At 38.0% G+C, this 22627-nt stretch overlaps 2 protein-coding genes across 2 annotated transcripts; both read right to left on the bottom strand.

Moving 5' to 3' along the window:
- Nucleotides 1-3462: 3462 nt before the first annotated feature.
- LOC126722344 (ribonuclease H2 subunit A) lies at nucleotides 3463-9978 on the bottom strand. Its single transcript, XM_050425497.1, has 8 exons — nucleotides 9714-9978; nucleotides 9525-9596; nucleotides 7551-7674; nucleotides 7373-7460; nucleotides 6638-6775; nucleotides 6469-6556; nucleotides 6255-6375; nucleotides 3463-3936 (listed from the first exon to the last, which is right to left on the bottom strand). The coding sequence occupies exons 1-8, from the start codon at nucleotides 9802-9804 to the stop codon at nucleotides 3759-3761; spliced, it is 900 nt and encodes a 299-aa protein (XP_050281454.1). The 5' UTR covers nucleotides 9805-9978; the 3' UTR covers nucleotides 3463-3758.
- A 1377-nt stretch (nucleotides 9979-11355) lies between these two features.
- LOC126722343 (uncharacterized) lies at nucleotides 11356-14396 on the bottom strand. Its single transcript, XM_050425495.1, has 3 exons — nucleotides 13434-14396; nucleotides 12361-12515; nucleotides 11356-12128 (listed from the first exon to the last, which is right to left on the bottom strand). The coding sequence occupies exons 1-3, from the start codon at nucleotides 14107-14109 to the stop codon at nucleotides 11874-11876; spliced, it is 1086 nt and encodes a 361-aa protein (XP_050281452.1). The 5' UTR covers nucleotides 14110-14396; the 3' UTR covers nucleotides 11356-11873.
- Between the last annotated feature and the right edge of the window lie 8231 nt (nucleotides 14397-22627).

Raw genomic sequence — 22627 nt, 5'->3', positions numbered from 1 at the left:
TTACTATCTTTTCAATTTCAGATTTTGAAAATGAGGATACCTGTATGGCCTTTCACAAACAGGCAAGGTTCCTTCCTTGAGGTTGATGCTATGTTCATGACCTCTGATAGGTGGCAAGCCAGTAGGAACAGCAAAAACCTTGAAGAATTCACTCAACAAGTCTGCCAGCACTGGTGGAAAGTGAGGTTGGTCAGAGGGAATAGGGGCTGCAACAGTAATTTGTAGTACTAAACCCTTCCTGGTTGACCCACTGAAAAGCTTGCTAGCATCAGAAATGGTCGAGGAAGCAGGTTGCAATCCCTTGAGGAACACTCTTTTTCCCAAATATAGAAACTCCATAGTCAACAACTAGAAATCCCAACTGATTACCCCCAAAGTACTCAGCCATGGGTTACCTAAAACTACCTCACAACCCCCAAAATGTAAGACATTAAAGTCCAATACAAACCTATGTCCTTGCAAAGTGATATTGACCCCATGACAGCTTCCTATAGTCTTAAGAACTATGCCATCAGCCACTCTAACCTCTAATATCTGAGAGGTATCCAAGTGCAAGTGTAGCATAGGTAACTCAACAGCATCCAAAAAATTATGGGTGCTCCTAGAATCAACCTCATTAAGAGTTTTAGGAACCAACATCCTAATAGGTAGTCTGATTTCATCCTTTAACCCACTTAGAAAACAACTCAATTTGTGTGTCTCAGATAAACCCAAGATTCTATTTGACAAAATTTCGAAGTTACCTTTGTAAGCAATCACAGTGGAAGTCTGTTTGAGTCTAGTAAGAGCCTCCATGGGATCATCATAAGCAGTGACACCAAAATGCGTCTGCAGAGCTTTAACAAAGACCTCCTAGCTACTAAACCCACCTGTTTGCTTTGCATCCTGAAACCAAATAAGAGCTTCTTCCTCAAGATGATATGAAGCCATCATCACCTTCTGGTGCTCTGGGGTGTTATGATATGAAAAAAATTGGTTGGTCTTATAAACCCAACAAGCGGGGTCTTCTCCATGGAATTTTGGAAAGTCCAATCTTAGGTTCTTGATAGAATTGAGGGGTGAAGACTCTAAAATTCCCCCATTATTGTTGATAAGAAGAGCTTGAGAACTTGAATTTGGAATCTGTTGCCGTTTTTCCTCTGTTTCAGCGACCTTTTGCATAAACCCAGTAATGGTTTGCAATTGCTTCTGGATTTCTTGTAATACAAGTTCATGATTCTCGAAAATCCTCACTAAAGCCGCAATTTTCTCTAAATTCTATTTGTCTGAATTTTGTGAATTGGAATTTTGTGAAGTGGAATGAGTTTCTGTCATGGTGGTGTGAAAGGATCAGAGGCTTTGATACCAAATGTTAAGGTTTTTTCTAATGGATTAAGCAGAGAAAGATGTTGGTCACTTCAAGGGGACTTGACCTCCATGGAAGAGAGAGAGAGAGAGAGAGTAAACTGAATGAGCATTATTATTCACAATCAATCCCTCTGTTACAACCTTTATCCCCTATACCCGTAGACCATTCTAACTAACTCATGGTCCACTAACTAACCCCCAATGTACACTACCCTTTTACCACTACTTAACCACACATCCCTCTAAACATTAACCCATAGTAAATGTAACAAACATTAACCCATAGTAAGTAACTATCTGTTACAACCAATATAGCACAATTGTGTAATTACAACTCAATGGCAATAGATTCCTAACATGTTGAAGGGTGCAAGGTAAAGATGTTTCCAAAATAAAGTATACACATGAATCCTAAGAGACGAGGAAAAACAAAAACCAGATGATTTTTGAAAGAGAGTGCGTGCATGTGAGCATGCACCCTTACTTGTCCATGCAAGTTCACAAGCACCAATAGGATTTTGTGTGTGTGAAAGAGAAGGGGGGAGGCAGTGCTAGAGACCAGACGATAGATAGAATAATTAGTATAATGACCTTGCTCATTTGTTCGCTTCTTTCAATTATGAGCATAGATTGAGTCTTGGACTGGATGCTAGGAAGATTTTTCTACAGAGAGATGATAATAGAAAGTGAAAATGAGTACACCAATGAGCTCTAAGTCAAATGACATTCCAAATTGAGTGAAGAGTAAGGTCGTAAGTTCAAAACCCACTAGATGCATAGGTACCTTATCAATAAATAAAGTGAAAAAAAAAAAAAAAAAAAAAAAAAAAAAAGAAAAAAAAGAGAAGAGTACGACCAAGAATTCTGCAGCTCTAATATTGTTCAGAAATTTTAGATCTTGTCATATGAACCTGTGTTTAGCCGTGTTGAACACTCCAGCAGTTTAATCATTTTAACCAATCAAGCCTTGTTGAGGATCTATAAAAAAAAAATACTAATATGCGTAAATGTGCATGTTTGTGCACCAATTTGTTCAGTTAATATAATATACATGGGTCAAAATGTATTTTAGACGATTTGTTTCTAACTGCATCAGCGATATGCATTAGCAAAAGACTGACTCAAAAAGAACGGTGCAATATTGAATCCTAAGGGCCATAGACAGGGATTTCTCCATGTACAGAGTACAGACCAAAACTGACCTAAGGCCTTAATGGCATGAGCATTATGGTTATTTTACTAAAAGTCCAACTATAGTTCATCTTAGCCATCCATGTGTCCATGAAGATCATTAAATATCAGCCGTGCATCTGTTTGAAGAATATTCCGAGTATTTAAGGACAGTTTGGGAAATACATGGTACAATGTCCTTGAGGTATTGGCAGAGGCTGAAGGCAAACCAAAGGTCAAGACAAAGGCTCAAGGACTTGTTGCACTATGTTGGCAAGAAGAAGAGTAGGTCCACATGCAAGGACCCAATGTTGTGTACACTGGCAAGATGAGAGGTTGGATACGACAAAGAAAAAATTATCTTATGAGATGGTCTTATAAGATATCTCACAGCATGCGTGGGTCTCACATGTTGTGAAAGAGATGTCTCATGAGATACCTTCTCCAAACAAAGAGGTGAGTGCAGGGTCGCTGCTGCAGGTTATAAAGAATGTAACCTAATACAAACACCGAATTGTGCACCACTACTCGGCAGAGAACGGCATGGCAGAATGCTAAGGAATTTGTAATAATATTATATTTGCATCCAATGAGAGCCTTACGCCTATAAAGGGATCACCTCTGCCCTTAGCCTATAAAAGGGTAAGGGCCGATCCCCACAGACACAAGTTAACTAAGAGCTAGAGAGCACAACACACTCACTCCCATAGCTCATTGTGCACATTATACTGTTCTTGTTGCTTGTCATTTTTCTTCAAGTAATATGGTGGCTGGAAGTAGAGTTCTACTCTACTTCAAAACCATGGTTTTTCACCCCTCGTGCTCAGGCAAAGGGGTTTTCCATGTAAATATCTTATGTCATTTTTGCTCTTATGTCCTTTGTGCTATCGCTTTCCACCAATATATGAGCACGCCAACAACAATTGATCACATTGACACATCAGGGGCAACCAAATTTATGGGTAGTCCATTAGCTTAAATCCACTACCACGTACACTTCAGTACCACTAAGTGAGAGGTATAATTTATACAACAAGCTACCCTTTGTAATAATATTCCATAATAGTTCAATCATATTACTAAAGCCAATTCCCGCTTCATTAGTATACATCTAGCACACCTGGAATTCCCTATCTATTCTGTATATATGTCAGTAAAATTGCATGTGAAGGCATAATCTTACAATCATCAAATTGAATCCAAGAAGATAAGTTACCAGAAAATGTAAAAAATGTGTTGAGTTAGAAATGAGCAAGTTGCTCAAGTTTGCGAGCTTGGAAAAACTTGCAGCGTCCTTTACCACTTGATTCAATTTCTTCACTCTTCCTCTTGGATGAAGTTATCCCAACATTGCTTAATTTCAATTGCCTCTTGCCATTACTACTGCTAGAACCATCTTCATCCATTTGATCAGATTCCCTGTGGAAACAACCATAAAATTAAAATCAAATGAAAATTGACATAAAGGATTCAGGGTGGAGAAGGGGGTGTAGTAATGGCTGTTGATAAACTGCACAAATATTGCACCAATGCATAGTTATCAAATTCTCAGTATCATACTGATATCATTTTTTTTGGTTATAAGTAAAGATATTTCAGGTCTGTTTGAATACCGCTTATTGCTGAAAGCTAAAAACACAGTAGCAAAATAATTTTTAAATATGTGAATAGTGCCGTGAGACCCAGTTTTAAAGTTAAATTTGCATTTTTCCCAAGTTGCGGGTCCCATGAACAGTGCCCATGGACCCATTAAAAAAAAGTAGCCGCTGGAAAACACGCAAAACGCGCTTCCCAAACTCACACTTCATTAAAACACAAGATTACTTCATGTTCACAATGATGAACACAACATAACCTAAAATAATTATGCACAAGAGTAAAGTGATTCTATTATCTAAAATGGAAATGCTACTTGAAAGACCACACATTAAACCAATCAAACAATTTCGAATTAGTAAACTCCGACATTAATGTTGTAAGTCATAGAGGTGCATCCCTCTTCAATGGAAAGTGGTTCTAATTTTCTTCTGATTTTGGTTTTTTCACAAAAAAGTGAGAAAAGAAAAAATCAAACTGCTAGTTCAGAAAGAGCCTGTTGAAGTCTCGGATAATCCACAAAGGTATTCATCATGAAATTGGGCAAACTAAAAAATACTTGCTCAAGAAGATCTTCTGATTGAACATGAAGTTGACACCTTTTAGTCATAGCTATGCCCCTAATAAAATCTCCAGCAGCAAAAGAGAATTTTTTTTTTTTTTTAAAAAAAAAAAAAAAAAGGACAAACAAAGCTCCCTTAAAGGGTAATGTTATGAACTACCTGACTTGCTCTTTTATTTTTCAGAAAGACAGTTTTTGATAACTGTTTTTTCTAAATTAGGGTAACTTCAAAACAACGCTTCCAACAGCACAAAGTGAAATTTTTTCTTTTTTTAGCAAAGATAATCAAATAGAAGGGAAATGAAGTAGAAGATACCATGAAAATAAATTAAGAAAGTTCATCATTCAAGTGAATTATCAAATTAAATAATTTAACACTCCCAAGGTTATGCAATTGGCCACCAAAAGATGACAAGGTTGCTAATTAAAAATGGGATGCTCTAGAACTCTTAAGGTACTCATATGTTTGCACAAGAAAGTTCTAACATGCGTCAGCTTTGGCTCAAATCGACAAAGGTATATCTGAAGTTCCCTTGCTTGGCCACACAGAGAGAGAGCCTCAAGAAAATGATATAAAGTTCTTGGCTCAACTCAATAAAGGCACATCAAGAAAGTTCCTATTATTTTCTCATTCACTCCAAATGTAAGATATTAAGAGTTACAGAAAATTAAATTTCCTATTAAATGGAAAATATAATAATGTTAAGTCAGTCTTCTATTGCAAATCAATAAGGAGAGAAAGAAATAAAAAGAGCGGGGGTTGATTGAGTTGATGCCATCCTTGATCAGTCTTTAATAAATGATAGAAAGCAATATGAGAAGAAATCCATAGTGTCCTATATAACTTCTATACCTCGCAGAAATCTAAATATCTATATGAACTATAAAAGAAACCAGACTAACAATTAATGACATTAGTTGCAAAGGAACTCAGCAAACTCAAGCCTGGTTAACATACAGGCTTAGACCTAAAACTAAGTATTCAGTATAGAAGGATAACGAAACTGACACTACATTGCTAAGGAGATCAAGAGTCATCAAACAGGCTACTGAATCCTAATCAAGATAGTCAAAGAGTCCAATAATGCCCTTCATCAATTTATAGTTACCGGAGTGTAGGACATCCTCCACCGTCTTTAAATATCTTGCATGCTGTTATCTTTGATGTCTTGTTTTATTTTTATTTTTTAAAGTTGCATGGTATTCTTTCACTGCTTGTGCTGACTTCTGACTATTGTGCTTGAAGCCAGACCGATATAGCCAAATTTTTACTCTGGCCTTGGATTGGTTTTGGAAAAAATAGGTTCTGAAGAAACTGTATACAGCTTCTTACAAAGTATGTCAATAAAATCTGTATTTGATCTTTTAATATCACATCACCCCAGAGTCAATAACAATTATAATAGAATTAGGTATGCCTTCATAGTATCAATCATGTGTGATCTAGATTATAGAACAGGTAACAATACATATGGCCATTGACAAATGGTATATACATGTGCAGGTACATGCTCAAGATGAATTAATGCTAAAACAACAGAAACAGAAATTGCCAAGAGAATGGTAGAAGAGGACTGACCATAAGACTTCAACAAGATTCTTGAAGTAGGGAGTGCAGGTACCCCAACTAAAACGGACCAATGACGGGAATCCAAAAATAGGGTGTTTGTGATTCTCTAACCAGGCCTTGGTTTCAGGATCTATAAATGAAACAACACCAGATTCCTCATACTACAATAACCATCCAATAGTAACAAACAACATACAGAATAGAGAATTAGAGCATTTTTCACCTCCAGGGTATCCAGAACCAAAGTTTCTTTGGATGTTATCTGCTGTTTCATCAAGCACCCAGTCTCGCACAGCTCTATCTCTTGTGACCTGCATGATTGAATGAAAGATAATTTCAGAAGTGGTCAATGTATATTTTTAAATGGGAGGTAATTTGGAGAAGGTAATAACCTTTGCAACTATGCTTGCTCCACTCACAACTGGATAAAGACTATCCGCCTTCTTTGCAACCACAAATTTGATAGAAGGAAACCTTTCAGACAGTTTTGTTCTGTACTTCTCAGGATCCCCCACTGTATCTACATAAACCTGAAACATATGCATGCATAGATGTTTTCCATTTTTATCATGGCATCATTTAAAGGGGTTGAGCTGACCCCACAAAATTCAAAGAATAAGTGTCAACAGAGCACCCTTTTTTTTTCTTGGCCTATATATATGTTAAGAAATTTGTAATTCGTTACTACATCTGTTTCTCAGGTTAGTAGATTAAAATTATAAAAAGAGAAAACCAAAGGTGCTCTGTGTTCATGAAGCATTGAGGCAACAATGAAGAACGCTTACTACCAATAGCATTTTGTTTGCAGTACACCACTCCCTAGTTATTTGATTTTTAATATTCCACAAAATGGTATGCATCCCCCTCGTTCGACATAATTCTTTGATCATATTCTATCATTTTCCCCCCTTGCAAATGTCTGCAAACGAATATACTCATTTGAATTTTGATAATACATCCAGTAGCATAATACTAGACAGATAATCTAATGGCACATTGCAAAATCCATACAGCATCCAGTCACTTAGTCCTTGCTATATTTGGTTCAATGTATTTGATACAGCCGTTGAAATCAACAAACATGTATTAAGCAACAATGAATTCACAAAAGTTGTAATGACTTTTACCTCAGTTAGAAGAACTCCCAAATTTAGTACCCTAACGACGAGGCCAATTGCAGAATCATGTGATATTTCATTAAGATTTATCTTATTCCTGTTGATAAACAAACAAACAAACATAAATCAGTAGAAACAACAATCTATTAGAAACAAAAAACTAGAGATTCAAATATTCTTTTCTAACTTCTTTAGCATTTTAGCTGAGAGCTCCTTTGGATCTATCACATCAACAGCCCATCCAATTGATTCATCAGCCTTTAAATTTTCAAATAATTCCTCCCTCTTCTCTTCTTTTAGTGTCTTTGAATCTGCAGAGAATAAAACAGAAAATCTAATCATTGAGTGGGACGTGATTTCTGAAACCATATTGAATGGACAAGCAGTTCATTATTACCATTGTTATCTAAATTCATAATTGAAATACATAGGTAGAAGTCAAAAACTTTGGGAGCCGCTTTTTCTCCTTACATGATAGCACTACAGAACAGCTGCTAACTAGACCCTTTTTTTTTTATAAGTAATAAAGATATATATTCAAGAACACTACCTTATGCAGAAAGTCATAAGTCAGAGAAAAAAAAAATAAAGGAAAAGATACTAATTACAAAGGAGAGAGCTAAGGAACTTAGGGAGGGAGTTACTAGTGGTGAGTCCCCAAGCCCTAGACCAGTCAAACAGAGAGCCATTGAAAGAAGCCAATAGTTGGTCATTCGAACTTTCCATGTCCTCAAACGTCCTCCAATTTCGCTCCCTCCAAAGACACCACATTAAGCACAATGGAGCTAAATTCCAAATGCTAGACGAATGCTTTCCAAGCCAATTCCACCAACCAAAGAGAGTATCCGCAACCGATCTTGGCAAGACCCATGAAATCCCAAAAGATGTAAAAACCAAACTCCACAACCGGTATAGTCATTTTCACAATTAAATTGACATTAAAGAAGGCATCCAGAGTTATTTTTTCCTTACCCGCATTTTTATTGGTAAGTTACGCACAAACCTAGTGGGTCTTGAACCCACAAACTCACCCTCCAACGAATGATTATGGAAGAACGAGGTGTCAATTGAGCTATATCTCATCGGTTTAATTCAGCCCTTTGTCATAAAATCAGTAATCATGGCATAAATGATTCTAAAATGGGCAGAACATCAAGCAAATGAAGCACCTACTTAGTCTTGCAAACCCCTAGGTTTCTTGTTGTCAAGGAAGTGAAAGTCACATGAAATACAAACTAATGCCTTAACCAGAATGTTAAATAGAGTCATAAATAAACGGAAGATAATAAAAGAAAATTTAAAATCAATAAACTTGAAGCTATATATCAAGTCAAATGTCAACCAAAAAAATCTTGAAGCCCAACTTAGGTTGGTTAGCTATATGGTTTTCCTAGAACTAAAGATAAAAGAAATTAAGTTTGCAACCATTCATCTCCACGGTGAGATTACGTGTTTTCTATATCAAAATACTTGCTTTCTCTACAACAACAACAACCAAATCTTAGTTCCAAAATATGGGGGTCGGTTATGCATCCTCAAAAGACTATTCATGGTTGGTCACATGTATTCTTTTCCGCTATTCTATAAAATTTACGTTTTCTCTTTATTAGTAATCTTAACACAAGCTCAACTCATTGGCTATGCTTAATTTGTGATTATGACTACAACTAAACTAGACAGACCTCATTAGAAGAAATTCAAAGAAAAAGAGAGGCTTATGTGCATAATTAAAGATAGTGTCTTTATGCGCAATTAGAAAGATTTATGTGGCATGTAAAAAGTAAATATTTTCGATTATGTAGTCACTCACTACTATATTCTTAATCCTGTAAAAAAGACTTATAAAGACAAAGGAACTTAAGAGGTCACCCACCACACCCCTATGAACTTTCATCTTTGAAGACAAGATTTGACATTTTCAAAGTCTCACAACAACTTATTTGTATCAACTTCAGTCGAATTAAATATTAATGTGTAACTTTGATCCTAGTTAAAATGAATGTGAAAAATAATTTTTTTTTTTTTTTTAATTAACAATTTTATAGAGTGCGTTCTTCGACATCACATTACTAAAGGAAAATCAAAAGACCCAAGAAAGCATAACCATTACTTTTCTACCATAAATTAAAAAAAAAAACTATGAGAAGAGAAGAAGAAAAACCTGCGAAGTTCAAGGAGGAAAGAGTTTTCTGATAGGAGAGAGCACAGTACAAGCAGCCGTACACCATGGGTCCTGAGAAATTAAAAAAAAAAAAAAAAAAAGTTGTCAAAAAACCACAAATTTAGAAAAGAGAGAGAGAGAAAGAAAAAGTGGGTTGTGAAGAACAGGAAAAAGTAAAGAAGGTGAAACCTAAAACAGGGCCTCGTCCAGCTTCGTCAATGCCCATAATGCAAGGCTTTGATGCCCATTTCGGCACACTACTGGCCTCCTCCGATCCCATTCTTGCTCACTCTCAGACTCAGACTCAGACTCAGACACAGTCGCCACTCTCTCTCTCTCACTCTTTCTCTTTCTTCTCAGAAACAAAACAAGAAGGGGCCTTTTCGATTTCCCGCCACCAAAGCAAAGCAGCTAAAATGTTTTGGCTTTGGCCGCTTGGACTGGCAGGAACTTTATGTGAAATTCATTTTTAAATTAAATAAATAATATCACTGTACTTTAGTATTTCTGTCATCAACTTAATTTTATTAACCATTAATCCAAATATAAAAAAAAAATTAAATTTTTTGATAATTCAATAATCAGAGAAGAAAGTGATTTCGATCCTGAACATCTTCTCAGATTAAGATTTAAAAAAAAAAAAAACTGTTGACATTTTTTTAATCATTTAAATCTTTATTTTTCTTTGGGAATTTATGAGTCAAGAGTTTACTTCACTTCAATATATATTCATTCCAAAAAGGCAATGAATTTGAAATATATAAAAATAAATAAATAAATAAATTTGACAAGAAGTCAAATTTGTGATGGCAAATGTTTTTCCAAACTCCAAACGCTCTAAACAAAGTCTCCCCAAAACAAAGTCTCCCCAAAGCCTACTACCAAACTCATGCATTTACTTTTGGATTGTAAATAAGTTTATTAGGGACCAAATTATTATTTGTAATTTATTGATAATTAAAATTATATCATTTTTAACACTGTAACACTGATGAATCTATTTTTGTAAGTTCATAAATGAAATTCATTCTATTCAACCCAAATAATATAATTTAATTAATGATAATTAACTTACATTTGTGAAAGGGTAAAAATTTAGTTGTTATGTTTACTATAAATTGGAATTTGGAAAAGAATATAAGTTAGTAAATTAGGTCATTAAACAAACTTTGACTTATTTAACAAGAAAATAAAATAAATTTAAATATATAATATACTTTATTTATTAATAAGTTCAAATTCAACTCATATTTGAAATAAGACAAAAATTGAGTCCAGTGCATTACACCTATTATGATGGAGACGTATGTCCACCACATATCACTATTATAAATAATCTAGTACATTACAAGAAAGTATATAGTCTTTCTTAAACTCCAACTCAGCACACATGTGATGTTTCTAAGACCTTTGATTTTTTTTCTTTTTTTGAGAAGTCTCAAAATAAAATAAAATTGTCAATTTCAAGTTTTTAATATACAATTCCGCTAATTTACAGCCGTACAAAATACATGGGTCAGTCTTCCTAGGCCTTCAGGCCTTTAAAGGCCTAAGCAAGGAAGTTGCATATATTTAGCCCAAGTTTGAGTGGGAGGAAAAACTCTCTTTACTTTCTGGCAAAAATACGATTTGAAGCCCAAACCTCACCCTACTCATGCTGGCCTTGGACACAAAAGAGTTGGTAGAGAAAATACCCATGGAACAAGGGGAGCTATTCAATTTATATTTTGAAAAGGAGTATATGATACAGTTTAGCCCAACTTTGGGAGAAAAAAGCTTTCTTCGGGACACAACAGAGTTGAAAGAGATAATACACATGGAACTAGGGAACTAGGGGAAGCAATTCAATTTATTTATTTATATTTTTGAAAAGGAGTCACATGATACAGAGTCCAGACTCTAGACATATAAAATTAGCTAATTTCCTACAAATACATGCATGATCATGAAATCACTTCCACCTTTTATTTATCCCCATCAACTTCAAAAGGTACCATTCTATCTAAATTTAATTCAACTTCTGTACAAGCTCATTTTCAATACGTATTCCTTGAGAGCATAATGACCAGGTTATGTAACATCAATTCAACATCATCGCACCCCTCTCCCGGTCAACACCACAGCAATTCCAACCACCCAAAATCCTTCTAAACTACAATACCAGACTCTACATAGTATGCCCACAAGCCACAGGCCACAGGCCATGCCAGCATCACAAAACTATAACATTTCTTTCGACTATATAAGAAATGAAAAAAGATAACGCTCATTATTTCTACTTTCTATGAACATGATATATCCAGTGACTTATTCCTGCATATATATTTTATCAGAGACAAAAATTGGATCTTAATCAATTATCAATTTTTGCGTGGAGGCTGTTCGTTCTCTGTCATTGCAGCTAATGAACAAGTCCAAGTATTGCATTGCTTCGCAAGGGAGGAGACCTTCAAGAAGAAAATTAAACAAATGTGAGTGAGTCCCTTGCATGACATCCAAACACTGCTCCAATACCCTCTTCTGCTGCTCCTTGTTGAGCTCCACTGCCTCCATGAAAGGTAGTAAATCTTTGTCCTCCTCCATGAAGTGCTGTTTAGAATTCTCCTGTGGCACAGTACAAAAAACGAAGAATCCAAATTAGCACCACACTCATAGCATATAGCACCAAAGGCAAAGTGCTTGTGGTTGTGAATCTTTTCTTGCACTTCAAGTATAAAAAAAAATTAAATAGGATTCTTCACCGGTGTAAATCATGTCTCATTATAATATTCGATCTTTTCATTGGCAAGCATTATCTAGTGGTTCTCAATGCCACTATGTATAAAGCAGTCCTCACCTGCAATGATTTGAGCCTAGTGGAAAGGTTGGAGAGAGCCTCTTGGTAGTCAGGGCTCCCTGAGTCCATAACTCCAATAGATTTAATGCCTTCTTTGATACCATTCATGATGGGTAGGTCCCTTGCATGTTCCTCGTTTGCAGCTTTACATATTCCTGCATCATCATGATTATTTACAAGTATCTTTAGTAAGTGCTTTCCTTAAAAAATAAGCTACTTTCACCTCCCCCAAAACTTACTAGCATCTCAACGAACTTAGATGAATTGATAATTACCAGAGAATGAGAAATGTAACCATCTTTGATTGCTTTCACAACATATTTAACAATTGACTGTGAAATTTATGCCTTTTGTTTTCATTTTAATTTGGTGGGATAACTCCAAATGGGAAGATGCCAAAGCAGGTAAAACAAGTACATAGGAGGGTCCATCCTCTACTAAAAGAAAAAGTTAGAGAAAGGGGTGCTGCTCAAGTTTCCACACTCGGCTTTATTAGGAGGAAAAGCACCCCACCTAGACAGGTTTTCAAATATTCTCTTAGTTACTTAAAAAAGAGATAATTCTTACCATTTATGTTTAAACTTTTCCAAAAGATAGAATTTATAAGTGTCACCGATAATATTGCTAGACATGTTAGCGGGTTTGCGGTGTGGATGGAGGCCGAATCGGCCATTATTTCTTAAAAATAATTAGTGTTCTTTCTAAAAAAAAAAACAATAATAAGACCATAATGGAACCAAATGAGGAGCTCAATGATATCAATTAATTATGTTTTAAGTTTTAACCCCTACCCTTCATAAAGTTTCATGCATATAATCATAATCATATAATGGATAAGTCAAAGTTTCACTTTCTAATAAACTAAACTAGTATAATGTCAGTTTCAATTAGCTTTAACTTTAGAATAAAATAACAAATGAAATACTCTGGTGCGATTGGTGTGACTAATAATATAAGTGGATCCAATAACAAGAAACAAGAAGTTTTGAGGGTAACACGTAACCCAGTTTTGAGTGGAACAACTGTAACCAATTAAAACTCGACACGTGTTCGTATTAAATAACGGTCCTTACCTCGATCAGCCTTCTCCAAGATCGGAAACACGACTCTCTCCTCCATCTGAGCGTGCTCCAACAACACTTCCAGCAGCTCCGAGTAGCTCCTCGCGAGCTTCTTCATCTCCATGCGCGGGCTCCCCACCGTCGGATCCACACTCCCCTTCCCTCCACGCGTCGCCAGATCCTCCACCCACCTCACCAGCCTCTCCACGTGCCACGTCATGCTCTTGTGCTGCAGCGCAATCGCCCTCACCACCGACGGCGTCGTTTCCTCCTCCTCCTCTTCGTATTCCTCGTCGCAGCTCCTCACCCCCAGAGGCGGGTGCGGAAACCGCGCGTCAATGTAACGCAGAACCGTCTCGAGTGAGCCCGACACGGTCTCGGACCCGATTTGGAGAACCGGCACGTCGGACCCGAAATTCGGCGTGTCGGAGGGGACGAACCGGACCGAGACGCCCTTGTGGAGGAGAGCGAATCGGATGTAGGCGGCGGGGACGCTGGTCGGTGAGCCGTATAATCGGACGGTCGAAGATTTGGTGGAGACGACAGCGGCGGCGGCGGCGGTACAGGCGGTAGTACCGGTGGTGGTGGTGGTGGTGGTGGTGGCGTTGTTGAGGATGAGGTCATGGGGGACAATCTCGGCCGTCGATTTCTTAGACTTTTTACGAAAGCAATTCCACTTTTTTATCATCGTTAAAACGCGCGAGCGAGAGAAAGAGAGAGTGAGTGAGAGTGCGAAACGGAGGCGTTAAATGGAGGAAAGAGATGGGGTGGGGGTAGTTGAGAAAGGAATTGAATTAGGGGGTTTGATGAGACTATAAATAGGGTGGTTGGATGGAGCAGCTTGTTATGGAAGGGACTGATTCAAAGGATGTACGAAATATAGAAGACTTATTTCTGACTATATATATATTTCTTTGTTTCTTATTGAATGACAGTGGTGCAGAGAGTAGTAGATAGCAAATATGTACTAGTAAACGCTAACGCTCCGGGGGGCTCGCTCTTTTTTTGTCTCTTTCTTTTTCTACTTCTCCTCGGATTCTTATTATTTCCCACGTCAATTCAGAAAAATTAAAATTAAAAAAAACCAAAAAAAAAAAAAAAGTTATATTAATAATTGAGGTATCCATTAACATCCTTTATTTTGTAGTACGTCAGCATCAAATGTCAAGTTGTCAACATGTCCAATCCTAATCCTCCTCCTAAAGATTAACGCCTAACAAAGGGATATGATTAATGTGGGGAGGTATGTCCAAAGATATATTGGCCTTGGACCTTATCTGAGGAGGCACAATGATTCGAGAATAGATTAATAGTGAGGAATGAGTAAGATCAAGAACTTCACGAACAAGTTATGGTTGTCAAGGCCGGCAAATATAGGCCGAGGAGGAATATCTTCTCAGCTAAACAAAGAAAAGGTCAGAAGGTGAGTTCTATTATCCAAAGTGACATTTTAGGAAGTTCTGTTAATAAAAATATGCACGGTGAACGTACCGGACAAAATGAGAGCTAAGAAATATCTAAGAAAAAGTTGTTACCACCACATTGAATGCTCTACAGTTAACTCTTTAGCCGCATTTATGTGAAGAAGACCTTTGAATAATACTGTCTTGGTCGCCCAAACTCACAGAAGACTTGTAAGGGTGTCCGATGGGACAAGCACTCCAGTAGTGGCTTTGACGATCGACAAGTGGAGGGGTCAGGATTATTCAAAAGGAGATATATAATGTAAGAGACTCCTGATGTAAAAGAGGTCGAGAAATTAAGAGAAAAAAAACTGTTGTAATCAAGAACTGAGCTTGTAATCAAACTTGAGAGAAATATATAAGAACTGATCTCCTCAAACTGTGCCGAGAACAGTTTTCTTTAGATTAAACTATTCTATTTACATTTTCTTGTCATCTGAATCCATTTTAGTTGTTGATTGATTCATTGAAGCCAAGTTTTACAACCCACTTTCTACAAATTCATTGTATTTGACTTTTTGGACCTAAGTTCATTTATTTTTTGGGTTATGCGTCCTTACAATTAAGTAATTAAAATTTTCCAAACTAATATATTATTAATACATTTTTATTTTTATTTTTTTTTGGCTAGAGTTTACTGTATGTTCTTGTTATCTTATTTGTTTGCATCATTTTAAATTATAAAAATTTAAATTTTAAAATTTTAATTAATGATATAATTACTAATCTTTTATCTTTTGAAATTTTTTAAACATGAAATATGTAAGAAGAAAATGTAATCCACATTTATTAAATCTACATTAAATAAAAAAAAAATATGGAAAGTGTAGAATTACAAACTATTTTGCAATATTTTTTTACAAATTGTTGATGTGGTTGGTGAGTAATTATTTGTAAGTGAAAAAATAATGTTAGTAGTAGGTTCAGATAAAAGTCAGTAAGAATTGACACAACAATAATTTGTAAAAATATTATAAAATAATTTATAGTTATACCTTTACTTAAAAGATCTTAAGTAAAATTATAACCAAAATTTGTGTTTTTTATATATTACAACTTAACTGACACACTTTTAGTGATTTTCATTTTCCTGTAGGTCACCACCATATCACTTTATCATCCTTTATAACTTACAAGTTACCGATAATATTTTGTGAAGATTTGGGGGTGTTTGATATATGCATTTAAAAACTGAAAACATATGTGAAAATATGTGTGAGTAAAAAAGTGTGTAAAAATACTTGTAATATTATTTAAAAACTGAAAACATGTGTTTGAGTAGATGTACTAAACGGGGCCTTGTTACTATAAAACAATCAAGTAATTAGTGTCAGTTTGGTTTTTTTTTTTTTTTTAGAAGAAAATTTGTTTAGTTTATTTATTTATAGGTGTTTCTACCAAAAGAAACTTGAGATATACTGGGAGGCTGATCCTAAATGAAGACAAACAATTGAAAGAGAAATGGTAAAAGAAGCAAAGAAGTGGGTTGGGACTTGCGAAAAAGATTTGCTGGGTTTGATAACTTGATATGAGTTTTCGGTGATACTGCTTGCAGAATGGGAAAGAAAGAAGTGAAAAAAAAAAATATATATATATATATATATATATGTGGGGCCCGACAACAGATGGGCCAGATCCACCTATTCACAGGAATACTTAAGGCCCAGGCCGAAGAGGATAGTAGTCCCAGCCCAATAAACACAAAGCACCAATGGGCCATAGAAACCGCCGAGGAAGGTACAGCCCTCGGCTAGCCCAGAGCTACACTAAGGAAAGGGGTAAAAGCGGCATAGGGATAATCTTGTAAGAAATATAAAATATCTAGGACAGGCTGCCCAAACTACCTGCCCTAGACGGAGTTTTGCCTCTCACAGAGTCGTGTCTCTTTAGCCTACTCAACCACTCCCAACAACTCAGGTCTTAAACTGATGGGACAAGTGTCAGGCTAGGAAAGTTCGACCCTACACGTGGACGAAGGAAATTGAATGCATGCTAATATAAAAGGAAAATTTGCAACCTAAAGAAGGGGATCCTTCCGGAAGGAAAAGGACCAAAAAGGGGTGAACACCTCTAGATCATGCATGAACAACTTAATAAAACCACAGCCGAGTAAACATGACTTAGCCTTTCAATCCCACTCTCTACAAATGATATTGTACGGGTCCATTTACGTGCGAACCCAGCCTTACTGTGGTCCAACGCAAATCGTGTCCTTACAATTGGTGCCGTCTGTGGGGAGGCTTGCATGTTAGCTCGAGCGGTGGCGAAGTTGAGCTTCTGTCGAACAAGGGGCTATGAAGGTGCCTATATCACCGGCGACATATTGCTGATATTCCAACATAAGCTCTTACTAGGGGCTACGTTCCACGTTGTCAATGACATGGACAAGCCTAGGGGCTTCAAACACCAGGCCAGCTCCCCCCACCTTATTCGAGGAGCTAAACCTTCAGAAAACAAGCAAATAAAAAGAATCATACAAGTTTTGGACAGAACCAAGGCCTTGCATGGTCCTCGGACTCAAGCCTCTGGGGAAACCAACTACTTAAAAAGGAGAATACAAGTTTTGGACAGAACCAAGGCCTTGCATGGTCCTCGGACTCAAGCCTCTGGGGAAACCAACTACTTAAAAGGAATCATACAAGTTTTGGACAGAACCAAGACCTTGCATGGTCCTCGGACTCAAGCCTCTGGGGAAACCAACTACTTAAAAGGAATCATACAAGTTTTGGACAGAACCAAGGCCTTGCATGGTCCTCGGACTCAAGCCTCTGGGGAAACCAACTACTTAAAAGGAATCATACAAGTTTTGGACAAAACCAAGGCCTTGCATGGTCCTCGGACTCAAGCCTCTGGGGAAACCAACTACTTAAAAGGAACCATACAAGTTTTGGACAGAACCAAGGCCTTGCATGGTCCTCGGACCCAAGCCTCTGGGGAAACCAAGTACACAAAAGCGCCATCGGAGCTCCCTAACTCCCAGTCGACTGCTCGGATAGATTGTTTATAAATCATCAGCCTTGGACGACATTCACGCGCTTATCACAGAATGTCCAACTGATATCCCGGTTAGTTTCGTAACTTTGATTTATTACAAATTATCGGTATAATGCCTGATAGTGATGACAGATGAGATTTGATTAGATTATGCTTCAAAGTAGCTTTATCACAAATACTCTCTAAGCAACACATACATAGAGCACATTCGTTCACAGAGTTGTGTTGCCCATTAGATCAACGTTTAAAACATGTAAATCAATTTCCATTTTTATTACGATAAAGAAATAGTACAGTGTACAAATGAAAAGCTGGAATCAGCCCACGTCAAAGCTTACTACATAAGCAAGAAAAGAAAATACAAGAAAGCTGGAGAAAGCCGAGGAGGTATGTCGGAGGAAAGGTTGGCTACAGCTCCGAGACCTTATTCTTCCCCCGCACCCTTACATGCCCATAACTCAGGCAGCCAAAAAGACCCAACTTGAACCTGACACCGTTGAAGAAAAGGTGCAGGGAGTTAAAGGTGATGGGGCTTTCTCTAAATATACACCTGCCGCAAAGCAGAGGCGCTGATGGAGGAAAACCCTTCTTCTGCCATACCAAAGTGCTGGCATGAACAGAGCCTGCTTCGGATTTTGGCTAAAAGAGGGAGAGACGCCATTCTCCCTCGGTGGAGATGGAATACTCTCCTGAACTTATGCTTCCTGTGCCCATACCTTACTGTTATAAGCCTCATGAAGACACGGCGCTTCTGCGGCGGAGATACCTCTTTCTTCCCAACCCTCACTTTCAACATGTTATGCCAAGAAGGGAGAACTCCGGATATGGAAGCTGTGATGTGGGAGAAAATCTGAAGGATTTGTGCGTATATAAAGCAACTTTCTCTGCTTCCCATTTATTGGAAAAGACAAGGTGATGGCAGTCAACTCATGTGGCGTCCCGAGAAACGCTATAGACAAAACAGTCTTGGCTCAACCTCCAACATCAACTGCAACCACAAGATTAAAGAACCTCGTAAAGGCGCACTTCGGTCATCATGACATCAAAGGGTACCACGTGGCCAGAAGTTGAAGAAATATCTCTTAATTCATGGGCTAGGTGGATTCGTGGCCCCGGGGCCGCTTTGTTTAAGGGCCCAGGTACTTTGGCCGACGCCGAGCAGCGGCCATGGCCGAGGACAATCACTGTTGGGCACCTCGGGAAATGCTCAAAGATAGGGGAAACCAAGTACTAGTGCAGACATTAGTCTTGGACAGAACCTAAGGCTTGCATGGTCCCCGGACTCAAGCTAAAAGGGAAAACCACGTACTAATGCAAACATTGGTCTCGGACAGAACCTAAGGCTTGCATGGTCCCCGGACTCAAGCTAAAAGGGAAAACCACGTACTAATGCAAACATTGGTCTCGGACAGAACCTAAGGCTTGCATGGTCCCCGGACTCGAGCTAAAAGGGAAAACCACGTACTAATGCAAACATTGGTCTCGGATAGGACCTAAGGCTTGCATGGTCCTCGGGCTCAAGCTAAAAGGGAAAACCACGTACTAATGCAAACATTGGTCTCGGACAGAACCTAAGGCTTGCATGGTCCTCGGACTCAAACTAAAAGGAAAAATCAAGTACATAGGATAAAACGCATAAGTCCTGGACAGAACCCAGGTTTTGCAAAGTCCTCGGACTCAGGTTGCTTGGGAAATCAACTGCCCAAATGAAGAAACTCATCGGCTTAAATACTGGAAAAGATTAAGGCTCGCGTGTCATGGAGATGGCAGAACAACCTAATGATCGTCAACCTAAAGAGGCCATTCATCCGGTGGGTAACACGTCCTCGGATAGCTACTTCTTACATCTAATCGGAGCATTTAATACCCATCACGGCTAATTTTAAGATAAGTCTCATTCCACACTGGTCGGATTGCTACGTTGAATAATAGTTTTGTTAAAGTCATCGTGGCATCTTTTTATCAACGATTACTTTGGCCTTATTTATTATTAATTGAAATGCTATACTATTATACCGAGCAGCGCATTCACATTTGTTAAAGTATATAAACAAGACATACGAAATAGAATAACAATCACTTTTATTAATATGAAAAATTGTTACAACATACAAGGAAGGGCTTAAACAAGCCTATACAAAAAAAAATAAACTGCTAAAACAGTAACAACAACCGTAACATAAATAAGTAAACCACCAAGTGTCTTCTGAATTCGCCTTCAAAGTCTCTCTGAAATCTCTGCCTCAGTACTGCTCATATCAGGAGAAGAACCTTATACAAAAATAATGAAGGACAAAGAAGAAGAATTGGAACACATGGAAGCACTTCAGCAAGCTCTTGTTGCTGAAAAAAGCAAGGGAAAAAGAAGATGGAGGACATGAGCGGGAAGGAGGAGAAGAAGAGGGAAGCAATGAAAAGAAAGTAAAAGGAGCAAAAGAGGGAGAAGGGGAGCCATATTAGATATGCTCATGAGAGAGCGGATGGAGATGACAAGGGAGGTTTTCGACTCAGTCACACCAAAAATGGGGTATGATGAGTCCCTGCTTCGGATTTTGGCTAAAAGAATGGGGAGACAAACCTTGAGTCTCCACCACCCTTGCCCCGACCGAGCCATCTCAAGTTTCGTTAAGGTATGGTGTTTCTGGGAAAGGAGGGATTCATTCATGGTTGATCACTATGGGGGACGTGTCATCGAATGAGGAATAACCAGAGGGAAGAAGTGGATTCTGAGAAAAGTCTAAGGGATTCGCATATGAGAGAATCACTTTCTTGTCTTCTCTCTTTATATAGGGGAAAAAGACGAGGGTACGTGACACGCTCCGATCCTCTAAGAAATCTGCTAGTAAATGCAAAACCGTTTCGTTTCTCCAAGCTATCCGTAACCGCTAGAGTTAAGAGGCCTCGTAAAAGGAGGACATTAAAAGCGCACTACGGCTAACCAAACGGAATAAACGCATCACGCGTAAGTCAAGGGAAATATCTCGTAGACCGGCGCATTCCTTGGGGAGGTGAAAAGTCGCCGACGTTGATCAAGGGCCGAACTTAATGAGCCGCAATAAAGTCTCGGTATTATCAAAACCCACCTTTCCAACCGAGGAGTTGGATAGCAGGGTTTTGAGGGGCTATTGTGGGGCCCGACAACAGATGGGCCAGATCCACCTATTCACAGGAATACTTAAGGCCCAGGCCGAAGAGGATAGTAGTCCCAGCCCAATAAACACAAAGCACCAATGGGCCATAGAAACCGCCGAGGAAGGTACAGCCCTCGGCTAGCCCAGAGCTACACTAAGGAAAGGGGTAAAAGCGGCATAGGGATAATCTTGTAAGAAATATAAAATATCTAGGACAGGCTGCCCAAACTACCTGCCCTAGACGGAGCTTTGCCTCTCACAGAGTCGTGTCTCTTTAGCCTACTCAACCACTCCCAACAACTCAGGTCTTAAACTGATGGGACAAGTGTCAGGCTAGGAAAGTTCGACCCTACACGTGGACGAAGGAAATTGAATGCATGCTAATATAAAAGGAAAATTTGCAACCTAAAGAAGGGGATCCTTCCGGAAGGAAAAGGACCAAAAAGGGGTGAACACCTCTAGATCATGCATGAACAACTTAATAAAACCACAGCCGAGTAAACATGACTTAGCCTTTCAATCCCACTCTCTACAAATGATATTGTACGGGTCCATTTACGTGCGAACCCAGCCCTACTGTGGTCCAACGCAAATCGTGTCCTTACAATATATATATAGGGAAAGAAAGAAGTGAAAAAAAAAAAATATATATATATATATATATATATATAAATTTTAATAAAATAGTGACAGAGGATTGAGGCTGATGCTTTTTCTTTTTCTTTTTCTTTTTGTGTGTAAAAAATAAATTAGCTAAAGTAGTAAAAATAGAGTTTTATTTATTTATTTAGCTAAAATTGTATTGAGGCTGCTACTAATGCTCTTATATCTATCTTCTTAAAAAAAAAAGAAAAAAAAGAGTGATATATATCTATTTTAGGATGGGAAATCTATGATTCTAGGGATAAAATGTCATAGTATGAGATTTTAGGATATTGTAAGAAGTTATTGTAAACAATAAAGTGATGTTAGTGATGAATTAATGTAAAAATTAATAATAACTTGCTATCTTATAAATTGTGAAAACAATTATGAAAAATGTAAGGACTCAATTCGTGACGGCCCCAAAATAGTATTGGGTTCGCACGTTGAGGGCCTAAATAATATAATTTGTAGAGCGTGGGTTTGAAAGGCTAGGCCTTGGTCACCGAACGGTAGTTAGTCGTGGTGTTCATACAGAATTAAACCATGTTCGCTCGAGGAGTCTTTCTCCTCGAGACGGTCTGGGAGGCTTTGGTTCTTGGCCTTTTTTCCCAACCCCCCTTTCCGGACTGCTTGCTTCTCCTTTTATATTAGCTTGTTCCCCTCATCCTACGTCCACGTGTAGGTTCGACTTTCCAAGACTGATACTTGTCCCATCAGCCCATATCCAAAGTGGTTGGGGGTGGTTGTAAAAGCTGAAGAGCATGGTTCTGTCAGGTGCAGAGTATTAAATGGCAGTAATGGCAGCTTTTCTTTTGTCCTTTATCGCCATACTGTCCAGGGGTCCTTTTCTATCAACGCAGATATTTTAGATTTTTCCCAAAACTATTCCTATACCGTTTTTGCCCTTTCTTTCAGGAGGGCCTCAAGGATACCGAGGATAGAGTCATCCTCAACTATGTCTCAAGGTTACTTG

Source organism: Quercus robur, chromosome 4 (genome assembly GCF_932294415.1).
Source record: "Quercus robur chromosome 4, dhQueRobu3.1, whole genome shotgun sequence".
NCBI classification, from domain to species: domain Eukaryota; kingdom Viridiplantae; phylum Streptophyta; class Magnoliopsida; order Fagales; family Fagaceae; genus Quercus; species Quercus robur.
The sequence above is the reverse complement of the archived record's forward strand: the minus strand, read 5'-3'. Positions and strand labels throughout refer to the sequence as shown.